Source organism: Glycine soja, chromosome 13 (genome assembly GCF_004193775.1).
Source record: "Glycine soja cultivar W05 chromosome 13, ASM419377v2, whole genome shotgun sequence".
Classification (NCBI taxonomy): Eukaryota; Viridiplantae; Streptophyta; class Magnoliopsida; order Fabales; family Fabaceae; genus Glycine; species Glycine soja.
In genome coordinates this window covers 19,845,671-19,864,860 of record NC_041014.1, presented here as the reverse complement: position 1 = coordinate 19,864,860, position 19,190 = coordinate 19,845,671, and the positions used below count along the sequence as shown (strand labels likewise).

The 19,190-nt window shown below is 33.0% G+C and overlaps 1 protein-coding gene across 1 annotated transcript; it reads left to right on the top strand.

Moving 5' to 3' along the window:
- The first annotated feature begins 3,681 nt into the window (after nucleotides 1-3,681).
- Nucleotides 3,682-15,880, top strand: LOC114381023 (low affinity sulfate transporter 3-like). Its single transcript, XM_028340198.1, has 12 exons — nucleotides 3,682-4,396; nucleotides 4,500-4,548; nucleotides 4,704-4,911; nucleotides 5,349-5,541; nucleotides 5,709-5,774; nucleotides 5,861-6,091; nucleotides 6,196-6,322; nucleotides 6,413-6,699; nucleotides 14,429-14,622; nucleotides 14,704-14,789; nucleotides 14,894-14,970; nucleotides 15,426-15,880. Exons 1-12 carry the CDS (start codon nucleotides 4,094-4,096, stop codon nucleotides 15,567-15,569), a joined length of 1,965 nt encoding a protein of 654 aa, XP_028195999.1. The 5' UTR covers nucleotides 3,682-4,093; the 3' UTR covers nucleotides 15,570-15,880.
- The last annotated feature ends 3,310 nt before the right edge of the window (nucleotides 15,881-19,190 follow it).

Here is a 19,190-nt window from a genome sequence, read left to right as displayed (position 1 = left end):
TGATATCACTTGTTGAAATTTTTGGGGATCCTTATAAAATATTAGTAATAACCAGAAACACATTACATTAGATTATCAAGAAGAGTTTTAAGAATACCTGGATCCATAATGATTGATCAAACAAACGCAACAGAATCTAAATCCGTAGGTAACCGGTGGCTTCATGGTTCTTCCTCAACTGGAACCTCTTTATTCCTTAATAGGACATTCGTAACTCTTCAGATGGGGAGAAGAGAAACTATAGGTGACAGCTCGATATATTGGGGACCATAGCTTTCTTATAGTGCGTTAACCTAATAGGATTCTCATTATCCCCTAATAGACCAACACTAACATCTGCTCATTTAAGTCCATATAATCTTATTTAGTTGACTAACAGACTCACTTAATTTAATCATATAAAATAAAACCCACTAATGATAAATAGTTAATATAATTATCTTATAATATTAGTCCACATTAATTATTAGAACAGAAAATTCCAACATAATAAACTAATGTCATTATAATCTAATTCAAATTAAATCCATAGTTAACCAAAGATTGACACAATGATATAAAGTTATGTTGTGTTCACATGAGTGAAAACGATATATTTAAAAGAACCTGTGTTTGATTTCGATCGTGTGCAAAATTCTCTTGGATAGAGGCACCCACACATCCCATGTAAGTTAAGTCATTGACTTAGTAAGTTGGAGAACACTCTTGATCTCTAGCTTGACCCAAGACTAAAAAAAAAAAAATTAAATCCTCCATTGATGCCACCAGTCATCACCCATGCGCCACTCACCATCGCCATTAGGCATGGTAACGGGATGGGACATGGACGGGTTTGATGTTCCTTGTCCCTGTTTGGGGTCGGGTATTGCCAATCCAAAATTATAGTTTTTTTTAAAAAAAATATAGCAAATTTGATTGGACTATCATACCTGAATGTGCATGATACAAACACAATAAGTGGTTCATAATTATACACACACAAGCTACATAGTGATGTCAATTTTCTAAGTAAATACTAGTGCAAATAACATACTTTGCCAAGTGAATGACATTACAAGTTTATGACAAGATTTATAAAGAAATAAAATTAAAAGTATATAACAAAAGTTTAGTTGAACTAAATGATAACATTTAAATATTTAGACAATCTTTATTCTCTTTACTTATGAAATCCTAGCTAAGACTACATAAGTAATTTTATATATATGAGACTTAAGGGGGGTTGGTAACAAATATTGGTACGAGAAAAAATTATTACCCATTCCTCGAAAATAAAACTTTGGCCTATACCCGTTCCCATGCCTAGTCAACTTGGTAATTACCCGTTAAACTTGGGGCGAGAGCCAACGGTTACCCGAGAGTATGGATTTGTTTGTCATCCCTAGTCTCTGGTAGAATCTTCTCCTCCCTCTCCCTTTCTCCTCCCTTTGGTCCACTTATTCTCCTCGCACGTCCCTAGTAGAAAGAATCACCCTGAACCCCATCCGTGCAACTGTGTCCAGGGTCGTTGAAGCTGCCACTCGCAGTTGTCGTTGTCTCTGTGCCCCCTCATCTTCCTATTTCTTCCCTCTCTAATCATAGTGTGCTCGTGCAGTGAATACGATCTAGTTATGTTGGTCTCTCTCTTTATTTGTTATTCAGTGCTTTGTCACCACACTGCACCCATAGGATTTCCACCGTTAACTGTTTTATTGTTACATTCAATGGTGTGAAAAACTTTGGCATCGTGGGTGACATGTGAGGGTTCACGCATTTGTTGTTAACTTTTCACTTATCTCGGTCGTTAAAAGCATTATCAAATCTTTCAAGATTTTCACTAAAGTTATCATTTACAAATATAAGAATGATATAAAAAAAAATAGTAATACAATCTCATGATACGGGGTATAAAAGGCACAAAATTTAATAATTATATACATTATATAGTATTTATATGTTTTCATTCAAACAAAACATTAAAGTTATCATTAACCACACTATTTAATTTTCTTTATCAAAAAATAATATTAATTTTATCTTTAAATTGTTATAATCACCAAAAAATCCATGGTCTTATTGAAACCAGTTGAATTCGTTAAGAAAAATCTCATATTCAAATATAGCTTGTAGATGAAAAAAAAAGTCATTAGAAAGAAAGATCTGACTAAAAATAATCGCTTTATTAAGTTTTTTATAGTAGAAATTAGTCATTGATAAAATCTTTGAATATTTTAGATGGTATCCCAAAATTCTTGTTATAATTTCTATAATTAATTTTGTTCCTTAAAAATTAAATTAATTACAGATGAAAAAACTAAAACTGAAATATAGCATGATTTTCTCTTAGTTATTTCTTTTTCACCTTTATATTAATTATCATAATATAATTATAAATTATATTTAATGTTTTCTAACCACAAAAAAATATTTATTTTTAATTTTTTACTCAAAAGAATTTGAATCTTCTTTCTCACAACCCTCTTTCACTCTTTGCTATCTCTTTATTTCCTCTCTTAATCTCCCACTTCTCACCTTTGTATTGGTGTTTTATTCATTTGAATTAGTTAACAATACTACGTACGTTGTTATTAGTTAAAATTTTCAATGTAGTCAGATATATTGCTGAATGTATTTCTCATTGGTTCTGATTTCTCAAGTTCTAATGAAAGTGAAATTTAAAACGACTTGATTATAGAAGTTAGATAATTTATTTTGTACCCGAAAAGGCTTGAACAGTCAAATTGATAACTGGCGTTAAATTAGGAACTCAAAAAGTAAATAAATAATATAATTAGTCATTAAATAATGTATGCCGGACTTTAAATTTGTAATATGTACAGAACAAACTAAAAGGGTATACATTCTTCTTTATCTTTTTTAAGGTCTTCTTTATCCTTTCTATAATACTTTTGCCATCTTATTTGTCTTTTTAATCATACCACTCATCATACCTTGCTCTTTTTTTTTCCATATCTCTTTCATTGTTGTAATAAGACAGCGGATCCAAAATAAAAAGAAAGATGTCACTAATATAGTACTACTCAACGAAAAACGGCTTCTAAATAAAGAAAATTGGTCTGACGACTGTTAGAAAGCATAAAATCTCAATTACAGCAGCACCAATGAATATATGATGACTCGATTGTGAATGCCTTCATGACCCGGCATTGATTGTTTATCTCAAATACACTGAAATTCTGATTCTTGCACAGAATTGTACTGCTGACAATAATGACTTGCACAATATTTATTCCTTTTGAAATTCACCTAAAGTTCTTTTTATTTTATACATATGATTGTAAGGAGTATTTTTGGTAACTTATTGAGATGAATTAATCTTTAGAAAATTTAAAGGTACTCAAAAGTAGATTATCTCCTCCTAATCAATTTTTCTTAGTGTACAAGAATCAGAATTTAAATTTCTTTTTTATTTGTAAGAATAAAAAGAAGTAGAGAATTATGACATAAGATAATTTATGCATGAATCAATTGAAGTAAACCTCCTTAATTAGGATTTAAATTTCTAATTAGTTGTTGCTTAAAAAATCTGAACCCATCCACTCAAATCAAACCACTTTGTTGGTATTCACATGAAATTCTTATTTCAATTATTGCAGTCCAGATGATAATAAATGGCCCTATTATCCCAGAGCTTGAGGTACCAACCACATATAATTGTCTCTATTCCCTTTCCATTACATGCAAAGTTGAAATGATGCTATAAATTGAAATTTGGCCAGATCCTGAAAGCCAAGTTCACCCATAATTAGGAATAGATGCTCTCCTAATATGGAGTCATATTAAAGGGGGTCTATACTCTATACTCCACATACTATCAACCAACCAGTCACAACTTTTGACACAAGCCAACCAATGTACAATCCCTCTTCAATAACAGGCTTCTATGAATCACACCACCACCTCTCTGCTACCCCTTTCAAGCAATCATCCAAATAAATTGACCCCTTTTGTCAAAAAGGAGGGGTGTTGGTTATATACTTATATTTAACTGACAAGATTGTACAATAATAATAAGTTCATCTGACCAAAGTTCACCCAAACACTTCAGTTAGCAAAACAACCATGCATTGAAGCCTCTCAACAAGTTCCAATAATGAGAGAACAAGGGGCCTTTCATCTTGAGGAACATGGCCAGACAGAGAGGTCCCAGTGGGTGCTTGATTCTCCCAACCCTCCCCCTCTCTGGAAGAAGCTATTTAGTTCTGTCAAAGAAACCATTTTGCCTCATGGCAACAAGTTCTGCTTCTCATCCAAGAGGAAAACTTCCCATGGGCATGCACTCTCATGTCTGAAGAATTTGTTCCCAATCATTAGTTGGTTGACAGATTACAAAGCCTCCATGTTCAAAGATGACCTCTTGGCTGGTTTAACTCTTGCCAGCCTCTGCATACCTCAGGTATTTTGTTTCAGAAATGTTGTTTCTGTTTTTTTTTTTTCAGTACAATGCATTACATAGATCTTGTCCCTTCATTCTTCTGTTTTTCATTTGAATCATGCAGAGCATAGGATATGCTACTTTAGCAAAAGTTGCTCCTGAATATGGCCTGTGTAAGTATCTGACTTCAGTTTGCACTGCTATTGATATATCACACAAGAAACTAGCATAGCCCAGAATAGAAAAAAAATTTGTGCTTTCTTTTTTTGGATCATTATTTACTTCGTTAAATTTCACTATTGGTTCGGTTTTGTTTTGTGTCATTCAGATACCAGTGTTGTTCCACCTCTTATTTATGCTATGATGGGGAGCTCAAGAGAAATTGCAATTGGACCTGTAGCTGTAGTGTCAATACTGTTAGCCTCTCTGGTCCCAAAAGTGGAAGATCCTGTTGCCAATCCTAATGCCTATAGAAATCTTGTCTTTACCGTGACTTTTTTCACTGGAATTTTTCAAACTGCATTTGGTGTTTTCAGGTGGATTCCTCACATCAGTTTGTGAAATTCCTTTAAATTTTTTAGTTGTTTCTCAGTATATGGATGTGATTGATTTCTATTGTCAAAAACTGTATTTTGTTTTTGTTTAAAAAAGAAAAAAAGAAAGCAGACACTCACACCAAAATTCATGCTTCACCACATGTAGCACCACTGTAGATGACTCACCCTTGAACTAGGACCACAAAACAGAAGAAGAAAATGAAAAAACATCTCCCAGATGTTTCTATTTTTTGGTTTTCAAAACACTTGCTTTGGAAGAAATTTTCAAAACTTAATAGATTTTGAATGACAAATTGATAGCTGAATAACATGAAATTGTGTTAGAAAATAGTTTTAAAAACCAAAAAAATGTGAAAGAAATCAAACATGCCCCTAATAAGTAGTTCTCACTTTTGATTATCATTCAACACTTGCAGATTGGGTTTTCTTGTGGATTTTCTTTCACATGCTGCCTTAGTTGGATTCATGGCAGGCGCTGCGATAATTATCGGTCTTCAGCAGCTCAAAGGGTTGCTGGGGCTTAGTCACTTTACCTCCAAAACAGATGTAGTATCAGTGTTGGCATCTGTTTACAAGTCACTACATAATCAAATTGCCTCTGGAGAAAAAGTGAGTTGAATTTACTTTTGCTAATTGCTATTATGTTCTGATAAAATTTACTTAATATCATCTAAAGTAACACAGTTTATTTTTCATAAGTTTGAACCCTTGAATTTTATAGCTAGCTGAACTACTAGCTAATATCTGACATTATTCTTTGGTTATTTAATTGTCAGTGGAACCCTCTGAATTTTGTCCTGGGATGTTCTTTCTTGATTTTCATTCTAATTACCCGATTTATTGTAAGTACTTAAATTTCTGGTATTTACCTTCTTCATTATCTCTTTGTTTAATTTTTACTTTTTATGACGTATATGATGTGTCTCAGGGCAGAAGAAATAGAAAGCTTTTCTGGTTGCCTGCTATTTCTCCTCTTCTATCAGTTATACTATCAACTTTGATTGTGTATTTGTCCAGAGCTGATAAGCATGGGGTTAATATAATAAAGCATGTCAAAGGAGGCTTGAATCCAAGTTCTCTTCACCAGTTGCAATTCTATGGTCCACATGTTGGACAAGCAGCAAAAATTGGGTTGATTTGTTCTGTTATTGCCCTCACTGTATGTTAATTCATTTTCTGATTTTCTCCAAATTATTATTATTATTATTACTATTATTTCCTCAGTTCTAAGACTTATGACAGCAATTTGATCTTCTGATTCAGGAAGCAATAGCGGTTGGTCGATCTTTTGCTTCCATCAAGGGATACCATCTTGATGGGAACAAAGAAATGTTATCAATGGGATTCATGAACATTGCAGGATCTTTGAGTTCATGCTATGTGGCAACTGGTGATTTCTTTTGCCAATTAATTTGTGAATTTCCTCTTATGTTTTGAGGTGTATCAAATTTGTTTATAGGATTTTGGTAAACAATTTCAGGTTCTTTCTCAAGGACTGCAGTGAATTTCAGTGCTGGATGTCAAACAGCAGTATCAAATATTGTGATGGCTGTTACAGTGTTTGTGTCCCTGGAATTGTTTACAAGGCTCTTATACTACACCCCTGTGGCTATCCTTGCCTCTATCATCCTCTCTGCTCTTCCTGGATTAATTGACCTAAGTGAGGCTTGCTATATCTGGAAGGTTGACAAGTTGGACTTTCTTGCTTGTATTGGTGCTTTTCTTGGGGTGTTGTTTGCGTCAGTAGAGATTGGCCTTCTTGTTGCAGTAAGTCTTTGACCACTTAAATCTTTTTCGTCTATTGCACCAATTGAAAAATAACATATTCTCTCTTGATTGTTAGTTTTATTTTGTTTTCTTTTTTGCTGTGATGTTATTTTTTAATTAGAGACAGAACTAAATGAAAATGGGGCAAATGATTTGTGTGCTGGCTGCACAATAACTATAATCTTGTGAGCAAGAAGCAACTAAAAACTGATTAAAAAATTGCACACGAGATGTTTTTCTAATCAAATTTTAGGTGCTTTTTAGTATTGTTCATTGTTCAAAATTGGAGTTTTATCTTCATAACTAACACTGACTTTTAATGACAACTTTTATTGCACTGCATATTAACGTGAAACTCTCATTTTGATGAGTAAATAGACATTGAAAATGTATTTTTTTTTACATTATCACTCAATCATAAACTATACTAAGTTTTGTTAATTTTATAATAATTATTTTAAAATCATACTAATAATGATTTCCCATTCGAGTATAAAATTAAACTCAATGTTGATTGAATAACAAGTTTAGAAGTACTTAAAGGTATTTCTCACGAGTTTTGTCCTGTTTTTTAATTGGAGAGACAACGAACAGAAAATGGGAACAGGTGACTTGAGCCACTATTTGACACTAACTAGCATCCTTGTAAGTAGGAAGTAACGTAAAATTCATTGACAATTTGCACATGACAAAGGACCCCACATGTATTGAATTTGGTTGACCACTTGCTCCTTTTTTTAATTTTTTTTTGAAAGAACCATTTACTTCTTAAATACCAGACTTATTGTGCTTTCAAATTAACTTTGATGAGGTCAAATTTGGCCATATTCATAACTTGTGTAATTAAATTGAGTGGTACGTTTTGTTATAAATAATTAAATGTTACCGAATAGTATCGTGTACACAAAACCTTTTCTTGTTCCATATTTCATACTGCGTATTCGATTTGTGGCAAAGAAAACCTTCTTGTAATATAATCACAAGAAGTTGAGGATTACGTATAACCAATGACTCGATTACTCATAGAAGTTCTGATATGATCCTCGTTTTGAAAAGTTTATCTTCCTAAGCATAACAAGTATCACCGATCCCCACTTTTGGAACATGACCAGGGCACAGATTATAATTTCTTTAGTTTGGTTAGCCTAAGAATCCTCACTTAAAATGACAATTAAAAGATTAATAATAAAAAATTACCGAAAATCCGACAAAATTTCTCCAAAAAACATAACAAATCTCATATTAAATGACCGGTGACAACATATCATATATCCATACGAATATATATATATATATATATCCAAACCCAACAGTTAGATATCAAGGCCACAGGTCACAATATAAGCCCTTGACATACTATCCAAAATATCAACTAATAGTGATGTTGATCATACATGCTAATCTTCAAAGTGTTTCAAAACATCATAATTACATTATAAGTATATCTATAAGATAGGATCATCTAAATTTTAAAATAAAGGGATTTTCTCTATGTCTATTACTACTCTTATCCTTATACATGCATTATACTAGAGTCACAAAAACACTCTTTATAAAACGCAATGGAGGTCTATCAAAAAGATAAATAAATTTCCGGGTAAGTCAACAAATCTTAGGAAGTCATGCACTATTTAATGAAATAAGGGGGGTAAGTCACGAAGACTTAGTGAGAGCATAAAATACAAAGCGAATAGAAAGGAGAACACAACATATTACAAGTCTTTACATTCAAAAAGAATTTAAATGACATTAAATAAAAGTGAAATATATACAACTTACTTTAAGAAATTAATTATTATATACTCCCTTGAAAACTTTTAAAACTACATATAAAATTGAATTAAAGAATAATAACTTTACAAACAAACTTTCATTCCACTATGTACACATAGACCACAGTATCTCTTCATTGTGGCGAATGATAATTATAGAACTATGACATTTAGTTTATAGGTTGCATTATCTCTTTGTTGCAGCGAACAAATCTTTAGGAACCATGAACATTCAACCCATAGACTGCATTCTCTCTTCGTTGCAGCAAATGGGAAAACATATATATACTATGAGTATCCAACTTATAGACTATATTATCTCTTCGTTGTAGCAAACGAAAAACATATATATACTATGAGTATTCGACTCAGACTACATTACCTCTTTGTTGTAACCAACGAAAATCAATCATAAACTCACAATAAATAAAATAAAAGCAGAATCCAATATCCATTCTTAAATACCTTATCAAAATCTTAGAATAAAATCCAATCAAGTGAAAATAAACATTTTTACTTCAAAGTACTCCTAGAATTTCAAAGATCACAAGGGTACTTCTCACACATAACAAGTTTTGGCTCCTAAGTCATCTTCTCTCCAGTTGGTCTTCTCCAAGCCATTTTTACTGACACAACATCCTTAGAACGTAAACACTTCACACGTTTGTCCACTATAGCCATTGGTTGTTTTGTATAACTAAGATTCTCATCAAGTTGCACTGTCTGGAGTTGAATAATGTGAGAGGGATCATGAACATACTTTCGAAGCATCAACACATGAAAAATTGGGTGAACGCTCGATAGATCTGGTAAGAGGGCTAAACGATAAGCCACTTGCCCCACCCTCTCTAAAATCTCAAAAGGACCAATAAACCTAGGACTAAGCTTACCTTTTCGGCCAAAACTAAGATACCTTTCATGGGAGACACAAACAAAAATACATGTTTTCCTACACTGAACTCTAAAGGCCGACATCTTTGTTTTGAATAAGACTTTTGTCTACTCTGAGCAGTCAGCAGGTGATCTCGGATTATCTTGACCTTCTCAACAACTTCTTGAATTAGATTTGGGCCTACCAACCTAGGCTCTCCAACTTCAAACCACTCAATCGATTATTTACAATGCCTCCCATACAAGGCATCAAAAGGTACCATTTGAATACTAGACTAATAATTATTATTATAAGCAAACTCTACTAAAGGCAAGTATTGATCCCAACTACCTCCAAAATTGAGCATGCAAGCACGCAACATATCTTCTATGATTTGTATTGTTCTTTCTGATTGACTATTAGTCTAAGGGTGAAAAATAGTACTCAAATCCAATCTAGTCCCTATGGTCTGTTGGAAAGATCTCTAAAACTGAGTTGTGCACTGAGGACCTCTATATGATATTATAAACAATGGCACTCCATGCAAGGATATTATCTTCTCTAAATAAAGCTTGGCATATTGAGTTGTTGAGTAGGTAGTTTTCATAGGCAAAAAGTGTGTTGACTTAGTCAACCAATCTACAATCACCCAGATCGAGTCATAACCCTTTGAGGTTTTAGGTAACCCCATCATAAAATCCATACTAATCCTCTCACATTTCCATTCGGGTATATCAACTCTCTAAATGAGCTTGTGGGCTTTTGATGCTCTGCTTTAACTTGTTGACATACTAGGCATTTAGATACAAATTCAGCTAAATCCTTTTTCATCCCTTCCCACCAAAAGAACTCCTTCAAGTCTTGATACATTTTAGTATAACCTGGATGAATGGTGTAAGAGGAATGATGAGCTTCCTCCATAATGTTCTTCTTCAAGCCTCTTGAATTAGGAACACATAGGCAAGTGCCAAAGTGTAACATACCTTCAGAATAAACTACAGAATCAGAAACCTTTCCTACTTGAGTCTCCTCCACAATCTTCCTTAAATAAGGGTCTTCACCTTAAGTGACCTTAATGGTATCCACTAAAGTGGAACGAGCATGAACATGAGTTAGAAGTGATTTGGTGCTTGCGACCTCAAACCTCACTCCACTAGCTAAGAGATCTTGGAACTCCTTCACTACAGGTCTCCTAACTTCAACAATGTGAGCTAGGCTACCGATAGACTTTCTACTCAAAGCATCAACAACTACATTTGCTTTACATGGATGATACAAGATCGTGCAATCATAGTCTTTTAAGAGCTCCATCCACCTCTTTTAACTCGAATTCAAGTCCTTTTTCTGAAATATGTACTTAAGACTCTTATGATCAGTGTAGATTTCACAAGTCTCACCATATAGGTAATGCCTCCAAATCTTAAGAGCAAAGATCATTGCTGCCATCTCTAGATCATGTGTAGGATAGTTTTGCTCATGCCTCTTGAGTTGTCTAGAAGCATAAGCAATCGCTCTTCCATGTTGCATCAAAACATACCCCAATATAACTCTAAATGCATCACAATAAACCACATAACCACCACCACTCAAAGGTAAGGCTAAGATAGAAGCAAATGTCAAACAATCCTTTAGTTGCTGGAAACTTTGCTCACATGCATCATCCCATTGGAACAAAACTTGCTTTTGTGTTAATCTAGTTAAAGGAGCAACAGGTCTGGAAAAATCTTTAATGAACCGATGGTAGTATCCTACAAGTCCAAGAAAACTACAAATTTCTAACATCGATGTAGGCCTAGGCCAACCTTGAATCGCTTCCACTTTATTCATATCTACGTGTATCCCATCCTTAGATACCACATGACCTAAAAAAACCACACTATCCAACCAAAATTCACATTTAGAGAACTTTGCGTACAACTTATGCTCCCTCAAGGTTAGCAAGGCTAACCTCAAGTGTTGCTCATGCTCCTTTTTACTTTTAGAGTACACAAAAATATCATCAATGAAAACTCTCACAAAGTAGTCTAAGAACGAGTTGAAGACTCGGTTCATTAAGTCCATAAAAGTTGTAGGGGCATTGGTTAATCCAAAAAACATAACCAAACCAAAATCTCATAATGTCTATATCGAGTACGAAAATTTGTCTTAGGAATGCCCTCCACTTTTATCTTCAACTGGTAGTATCCAACTCTCAAATCAATCTTTTTAGAAACATTGAGATCCTTGAAGTTGATCAAACAAGTCATCAATACGAGATAGATGATATTTATTCTTCACTGTCACCTTGTTTAATTGTCGATAGTCAACACATAAACAGAGTGAACCATCTTTCTTCTTGATAAGCAACACTAGTGCAACCCATGGGAAACAACTACGACGAATGAAACCTTTGTCAAGAAGATCCTTTAATTGCTCATTCAACTCCTTAAGCTCAACTAGAACCATTTGATATGGAGGTATAGATATAGGTTGAGTTCCTAGAAGCAAATCAATGCCAAACTCTACCTCCCTATCTGGCGGTATACCAGGTAACTCATTAGGAAAAACATCAGGGTATTCACATACCACTGGGACTTGCTCCAACTTTGCTATTGGCACACTAACATCTTTTATCATCACAATGTACCCTTGACAACCCTTCCTCAATAACCTATGAGCTTTTACCGTTGAAATCAAGTTGCTTGATGACAAACTTGGATCCCTGAAACACAATGGTCGGTTCCCCTGGCATATCAAACTTCACCACTTTATTGTGGTAATCTAAAGTAGCATGGAAAGAAGCCAACGAATCCATAATTAAGATGACATCTAATTCTATCATATCCAACTCTGTAAGATCTACCATTAATGATTTTCCCTCTAACAAAATCTCACAAGATTTGTACACTGAATTTGCTAATAAAGAGTGACCCATTGGCGTAGCCACTGTCAGAAGTTCACCTAGAGGTGATGGATCTTTCCCTAAAGCAGTTGCAAAGAAGGGAGATATAAAGGAGTGTGTAGCTCCAGAGTCAAATAAAACACGTGCATCTCGAGAATCTATGGAAAGTATACTTATCACAATGGCATTGGATGCCTAGGCATCTTGACAAGTCAAGGTGAACACACGAGAATCCCCTCCATTTGTTAGTCCCTGTCTTCTGCCTCTCGATCCTTTACCACCTCGATGTGATCCATTTAGTGCATGTGATCTAGAACCACTAGATTGTCCCATCTAGACCATAGATGTTGTCACTCTGCTAGAAAATGGCTGAAAAGATGACATAGAAGAGCTCCTTGCAAAGTGTCCAACTCGCCCACATCAATAGCAACCTGTTGATCCTTTCCTGCAAGGTCCGATATGTGCCTTTCCACATGTAACACAAGTAATAACGGTCCAATTAGAAGTTGTACGATGCTGTGAAACACCCCTACTATGAGATGTACTAGCTGCCTGGCTAGCTTGAGTGACATGTGGCAGTCGACCTCCATGCTGGCCTCGTCGATGTTGTGATTAGTATAATCTCTAAAACCTCCACCACCATGTCCCTAACGGCCACCACAAGATGTCTCCAAGTGAAACCTCTTCCGTGAGTCATGAGAATTTCCACCCCTATCTCTGTTTCCTCGCTCATTAGTTAAAGCCCTATTCAAGGCTTGATCATAAGTCATGTCACCATGTCCTGTAATCATCCTGAACAAGTAGCTCTTCAAACCTTCAAAGAACGCCTAAACTCATAACTTATCAATAGCCACCAAGTGTGGTGCATATCCAGAAAGTCGCATGAATTGGATATTATACTCCAATACTGACATCTAATCTATCTGCATAAGTGTCTTAAACTTTTGTGTTCTGCCGTCTCTAACACTTTAAGGCAAAAAGTGAGCTAGGAACAACTCGACAAACTCATCCCATGCTAAAAGTGGTGATCCTATTGGTCTTGCAAAGAGCATGGCCTCATACCATCTCCTTGCTACATCATGCAAACGAAAAGTTGTAAATTGCGTCATCTAAGTAGGAGAACAACCTAAACCGTGACATATCCATGACACCTCATCTACAAAGGTCTGAGGATCCTTATGAATGTCTGAGCCGTTGAAAGTCGGTGGATTAAGTTTTGTGAATGCACTCAAAGGAATATTTTTGTAAATTAATTATATATGTAGAGATATTTTTGTAAATTAATTATTAGCAGGGTGGGTTTGGGGGCAGATTCGGGTCGCATATTATAACTCATCTCCAACCCCGAACTCGAATTTGCCGGTCAGGGAAAACCCGAACACAACCTCGACCCCGGTCAACTCGGGTTTTTCCCGTTAAAATCGAGGCGAGTTCGAGGTGGACCCCACGGGTTCAAGCCCCGTTACCATGCCTATACACAGGATTTTGAGGAAACCACAATAATCCCTAATACTTAGTTTTCTAACCCTTCTCACACTATCTATAACTAAACTATGTTATAAAATACTCATCTAACACAATGAGTTGTATATTTACCTTAAAGAGATCAAATAGAAATTTTAAGAAAATGATTGGTGTTCCCTTTTACTCTAACCTTCTTCCCATGCTTGAGGGTGACACAAAGATGCAACAAATTTGATGAATTTTGGAACAATGAAGGAAAATGAGTGAAAGATTGAGAAATGAAAAATTGGAAAGAAGAGGAAGAATTTAAGAGATGGAGTGAATTATTGAAAAGAAGGAAATTAGGAGAGAGAGGGGGCTTTCATGTTTAAAACAGAGGGGGAATTGTTTATATATATATATATATATATAAAGTGAAACGGTGCGTTTCAACAACCATTATTATCAATGTTTTATGTACTTGTTATGTGGGTCCTTTATAAAGATCTGAGGGGTTGGTATGCTTATGGAAGATATTAGCAATGTTTTGCATCACTTATTTATCTTCCAATTACAGTTATGTTTCAGTTAGAGACTTATGTTTTTTTTTACTAGGGTATATAAGTCAAACTGTCGGAGACCATAATTAACACAAAAGTTAACAACTTTTAAATATATAACAATGTATGATTGGATTATAATGTATGAAACCTTTACCCAAAATATTCTAATTATATAAATTCCCGTTTCTTCAATGTGAAGGTGATAATATCTTTTGCAAAGATACTAATACAATCAATTCGACCTGGAATAGAAGTTCTAGGTAGAGTTCCAAGAACAGAAGCCTTCTGTGATGTTACTCAATATCCCATGGCCATAAGCACTCCAGGCATCATAGTGATTCGCATAAGCTCTGGCTCACTCTGCTTTGCAAATGCTAATTTTGTCAGAGAAAGGCAAGCAAGCAATTTACAAATGATTTTCAGAGGGGTTTAGCCCAAATTAGAACTGTGTATGAATTTTTTCACTTGTTCCAGAATACTCAAGTGGGTCTCGCAAGATGAAGATGACCTTAAAGAAACCCCCAAGGGTAGGATCCAAGCAGTGATTCTGGACATGACTAGTGAGTTTCTGTTACATTTTTCATATCTAAAGAATCTTAGTGCCTGAACATTCATAATTAAATTTGATATTATGGCAATGACCCTTTGCAATTCTCTTTAATAGACCTGATGAATGTTGATACGTCTGGAATTCTAGCACTTGAGGAACTGCACAAGAGATTGCTTTCCCGTGGGTTAGAAGTGAGGCTACCATGAATTTATTTTATTCTTTTGAAATTAACCTTAATTGTACTTTTTGTCATCCTATCTTCATTTTGCGATTTCGGTAAAAAAAAAAAAAAACATTTTGGTGAATTTGATCTACTATTTTAATTGTGTAGCTTTGGTGGATGTATTAGCTTCATATCCAATATTTAATGAAAATTCTGACTTGACACTATTGAATTACTATGTCAGCACATCGATGTTGGCTGTATTGCATTGTTATGTTAGCATTTAGATTAAATATTAGATGTTAAGTTAATGGATAAACTAAAAATTATATAATTAAAATAGTGAGAGATTAAATTCACATAAGAGAGAAATTAGAGGGACTAAATTTACGAAATGATGATAGTAAGAGAGCCATAAGTATAATTAAACATGGTTTCTCAAACTTTTATGCTCTAACACTTGGTGCTATGTTGTTTTTACAGCTAGCTATGGTCAACCCAAGGTGGCTAGTAATTCACAAGCTTAAACTTGCACTCTTTGTAGACAAAATTGGAAAAGAATGGGTTTTCCTCACTGTTGGAGAAGCCGTAGACGCATGTCTGTCTACCAAAATTGCAAGAGCTTGATTGATATCATGTGTCTGTACACTGATTCTAAACTTAGTTTATTGCACAGGGTTTGGGTTTTGTTTAAAATTTTAGTGCATAATTGCTTATCTTAGCACATAAATCTGCGTGATATGTTTTGTAATTCACAAGCTGAACATCTATACGGAAAGGGACACCATGCTATACTGGAGGGGCAGGAATATACCATGCACCGTGAGGGTGGGTCATAAACCACCTTGTTATAATATCTCAATTTTGGACAGGGAGTGTTTTTTTTTTAATTTTTTTATGGCCACTTGAATATAATTCAAATAAATATTTAGATGCAATTCATGATTTTAATTTCGGTAATTAGTGTATGCACTGATAGGCTAAATGATTTTTACATTGTTATTTTTTTTTTCTGGAAAAAAAAAGCATGTTAATTTTTAGGGAAAATAATCATTTTCATTCCTAAATGTATAAGGTGCGGACAAATTCGTCCCCAACAGATGAAAATTCAAATTTTAATCTTTGAAAGTAAAAAAAGTGCGACAAATTCGACAAATTCATTCATTTGTTAACTTTTGTTGGTTACCGTTAAAGAGTCGACGTGACACATAGAGACGAAAATATTACAAAAATGATTGTCAACATAGATACTGAATAGATTGGACAAAAATGTCTATAAGTTTCCATCGAACTAATTTTTCAGATCTCGAATTTTGTTTTATTTAAGGGTAAAATATAATTTTATTTTTATCTTCTCCACCTCTTTTTTTTTTATCATTGCATGCATAACATTATAATAATCACTTAAAAAATAGGGAATCAATCATAAATTAGAACAAACATAATATTGATTAATAAACATAATTTGTCTGTTGTTCTAAAATTTCTAATATGACAGTACCTTACCTAAAATATGAAACTCAAACAAAAATATATAGTCATTAAGTTAATCCTTACAAAAAAATGACATCTAACTTGATTTTTTCACTACCTAATGCTATCATAATAGAAATTTCAAAACAATAGACAAATTAAGCTCATTAATCAATATTATGTTTATTATTATGTTTGTTCTAACTTATGTTTGTTTTCCTATTTTTTTAAGTACTTATTATAATGTTATGTTTGTAAGGTTAGGGGGAGTGGAGATGAAGATGAAATTATATTTTACTTTTAAATGAAATAAAATTTGAGTCTGACAAATTAGTCCAATAGAAACTTACTGAAATTTTGATCTAATAAAAACTTACTGATATTTTGGTTCAATCTATTCAACAATCATGTTGGCAATCATTTTTGTCCCTCTGTACCACGTAGGTTTTTTCATTGACGGTAATGGATGAAAATTGACGGATAGATGAATTTGTCTCACTTTTTTCACTTTTGGGGCTAAAATTTGAATTTCAAACTTTTGGAGACGAATTTACCAGCGCTCTACACATTCAGGGATGAGAATGATTATTTACCGTAATTTTTATAATATTTATCTTAAAAAGCATATAATGAGAAATATTTATAATAACAAGAGAAATTAAACTCTTAAATTTTGATACTAAAAAGGTTAAAATATATTTCTAGTTCTTTTTCTTTTTAAAAAAATATTTTCTTCTTTTATCTTTTAAAAGATTTATTTTAGTCTTTTAATTCTTAAATTTTAGTTAGAGTTATTTGTATGAAATGTTGAATGTTTTTTATTTTGGACGCACCTTGTTGAATCCATTTTTTATTTACCCTTATCTGAAAATGTGAAACTTGTTAAATTAAATTCACTTACATGAAAATCATAAAATTTAATTAATGTTCTAACTAAAAGAGATCATTAAAAAGATAAAAATCATGTTAAAATCATAATTTGTAAATAATTATAAAAATCAATAGTAGGACATATATCACAATATATAATTGAATGCTATTATGAAAATCAATGTATCTTAATTAAATTATTTGTTTATTTTTAATTATCAAAACCTAATTATAAAAATACTAGTTTAACAATAAATAAAAGCATATTACGGTATTACTCCTTTATCTTTTAAGGGATTGACTATTAATGTGTTTTCTATTTTGTCTTGGAATGAATCTAGTTCTTGTAACTTGTATATTTGTATTTTTTTTAATTTTGTTCCTTTAATTTTTTTCTTCATTCTAATATACTAGCTCGATCTTATTTAAATTTTGTTTTTTATAATTTTTTTATTCATTTAATTAATGTAAGTTTGTGTTTTTTTTATTTTTTTATTTTTAGTCTCTTCAAGATTTAAAATTTTTCATTTTTAATTCATGTAATTTAAGACTATTTTTAAAGTCTAAAATTGAAAAAAAAAACATAAACTTACCTAGTCTAAACTAGAGCCATCAAAATGGGTTCCAGCCCATGGGCCAGCCCGGCCCACTGCGGGCTAGAGGTGGACCGGGCTCAATTTTTTTAAAAAAAATTGGCAATGACAACTTTTCAGCCCGACCCACTTAGCCCGTAAGTTAGATGGACTCAACCCGTGGGTTGGTGGGTCAGCCCGTCAATCCACCAAATTTAAATAATATATTATTTTATTTTATTATTATTATAAATTTATAATTGTTAAGAAATTAAATTTTTATTTTGTAACTAACAATCCAATTGGTAATTCACATTCAGTAGTAGAACAAGGCCAAACAATAGCAAAGCACAATTGAATTAGCCATTGTTAATTTGTTAGTCTTTTCTTTTGTTTAATTATTTAATTGTTTTATGATTCAATTTATTTATTTTAATTTTTCTCTTATATTGTCATAGGAATATATCAATTATGTGAGCTAAAATGTTAATATCATTGACAAGTCTAAATTAGATCTCTATTTGGCTAAGACACCGCTTGAGCCAAAGTTTTTTCCTAAGTTGAATATTTTGAGTTATTGGAAGGACTACCAAGAACGTTATCCAAATCTTTGTAGATTGGCATGTGAGGTGTTAAGCATTCATATAACAACTGTTGCTAGTGAATTGCATTTAGCATTGATGCTCGTGTGCTAAACAAGTATCGTGCTAGTCTTCTTCCTTCCAATGTTCTAGCACTCATTTTAACCCAAAATTAGATAAATGGTTTTGAAGATATTGGTAATTTATATTTCTTTTACATAATTTTTAGTTTGTTATTGGTGTGCTGTTTTATTTATTTGACTTATTAATGATATTGTTTATTTTTTTTTGTCTTTGTAGATGAAATTAATGGTGATGTTGAGAAAGAAGAGGAAGTTGGTCTGGATTTCACAGTCCATGACTCTAATGTTTAATTTCAATAGTTTATAAGTTTATTTTTGATGACATTTAAATTTCAATTATCTTAATGTTGAATATCAAAATTGGATAAATGGTTTTGAAGATATTGGTAATTTACATTTCTTTTTCCATAATTTTTAGTTTGTTATTGGTGTGCTGTTTTATTTATTTGACTTATTAATGATATTGTTTATTTTTTTTGTCTTTGTAGATGAAATTAATGGTGATTTTGAGAAAGAAGAGGAAGTTGTTCTGGATTTCAGAGTCCATGACTCTAATGTTTAATTTCAATAGTTTATAAGTTTATTTTTTATGACATTTAAATTTCAATTATCTTAATGTTGAATGTTTATTTTGAAGACTTCAATCACTTTAATATTAAATGTTTGGAT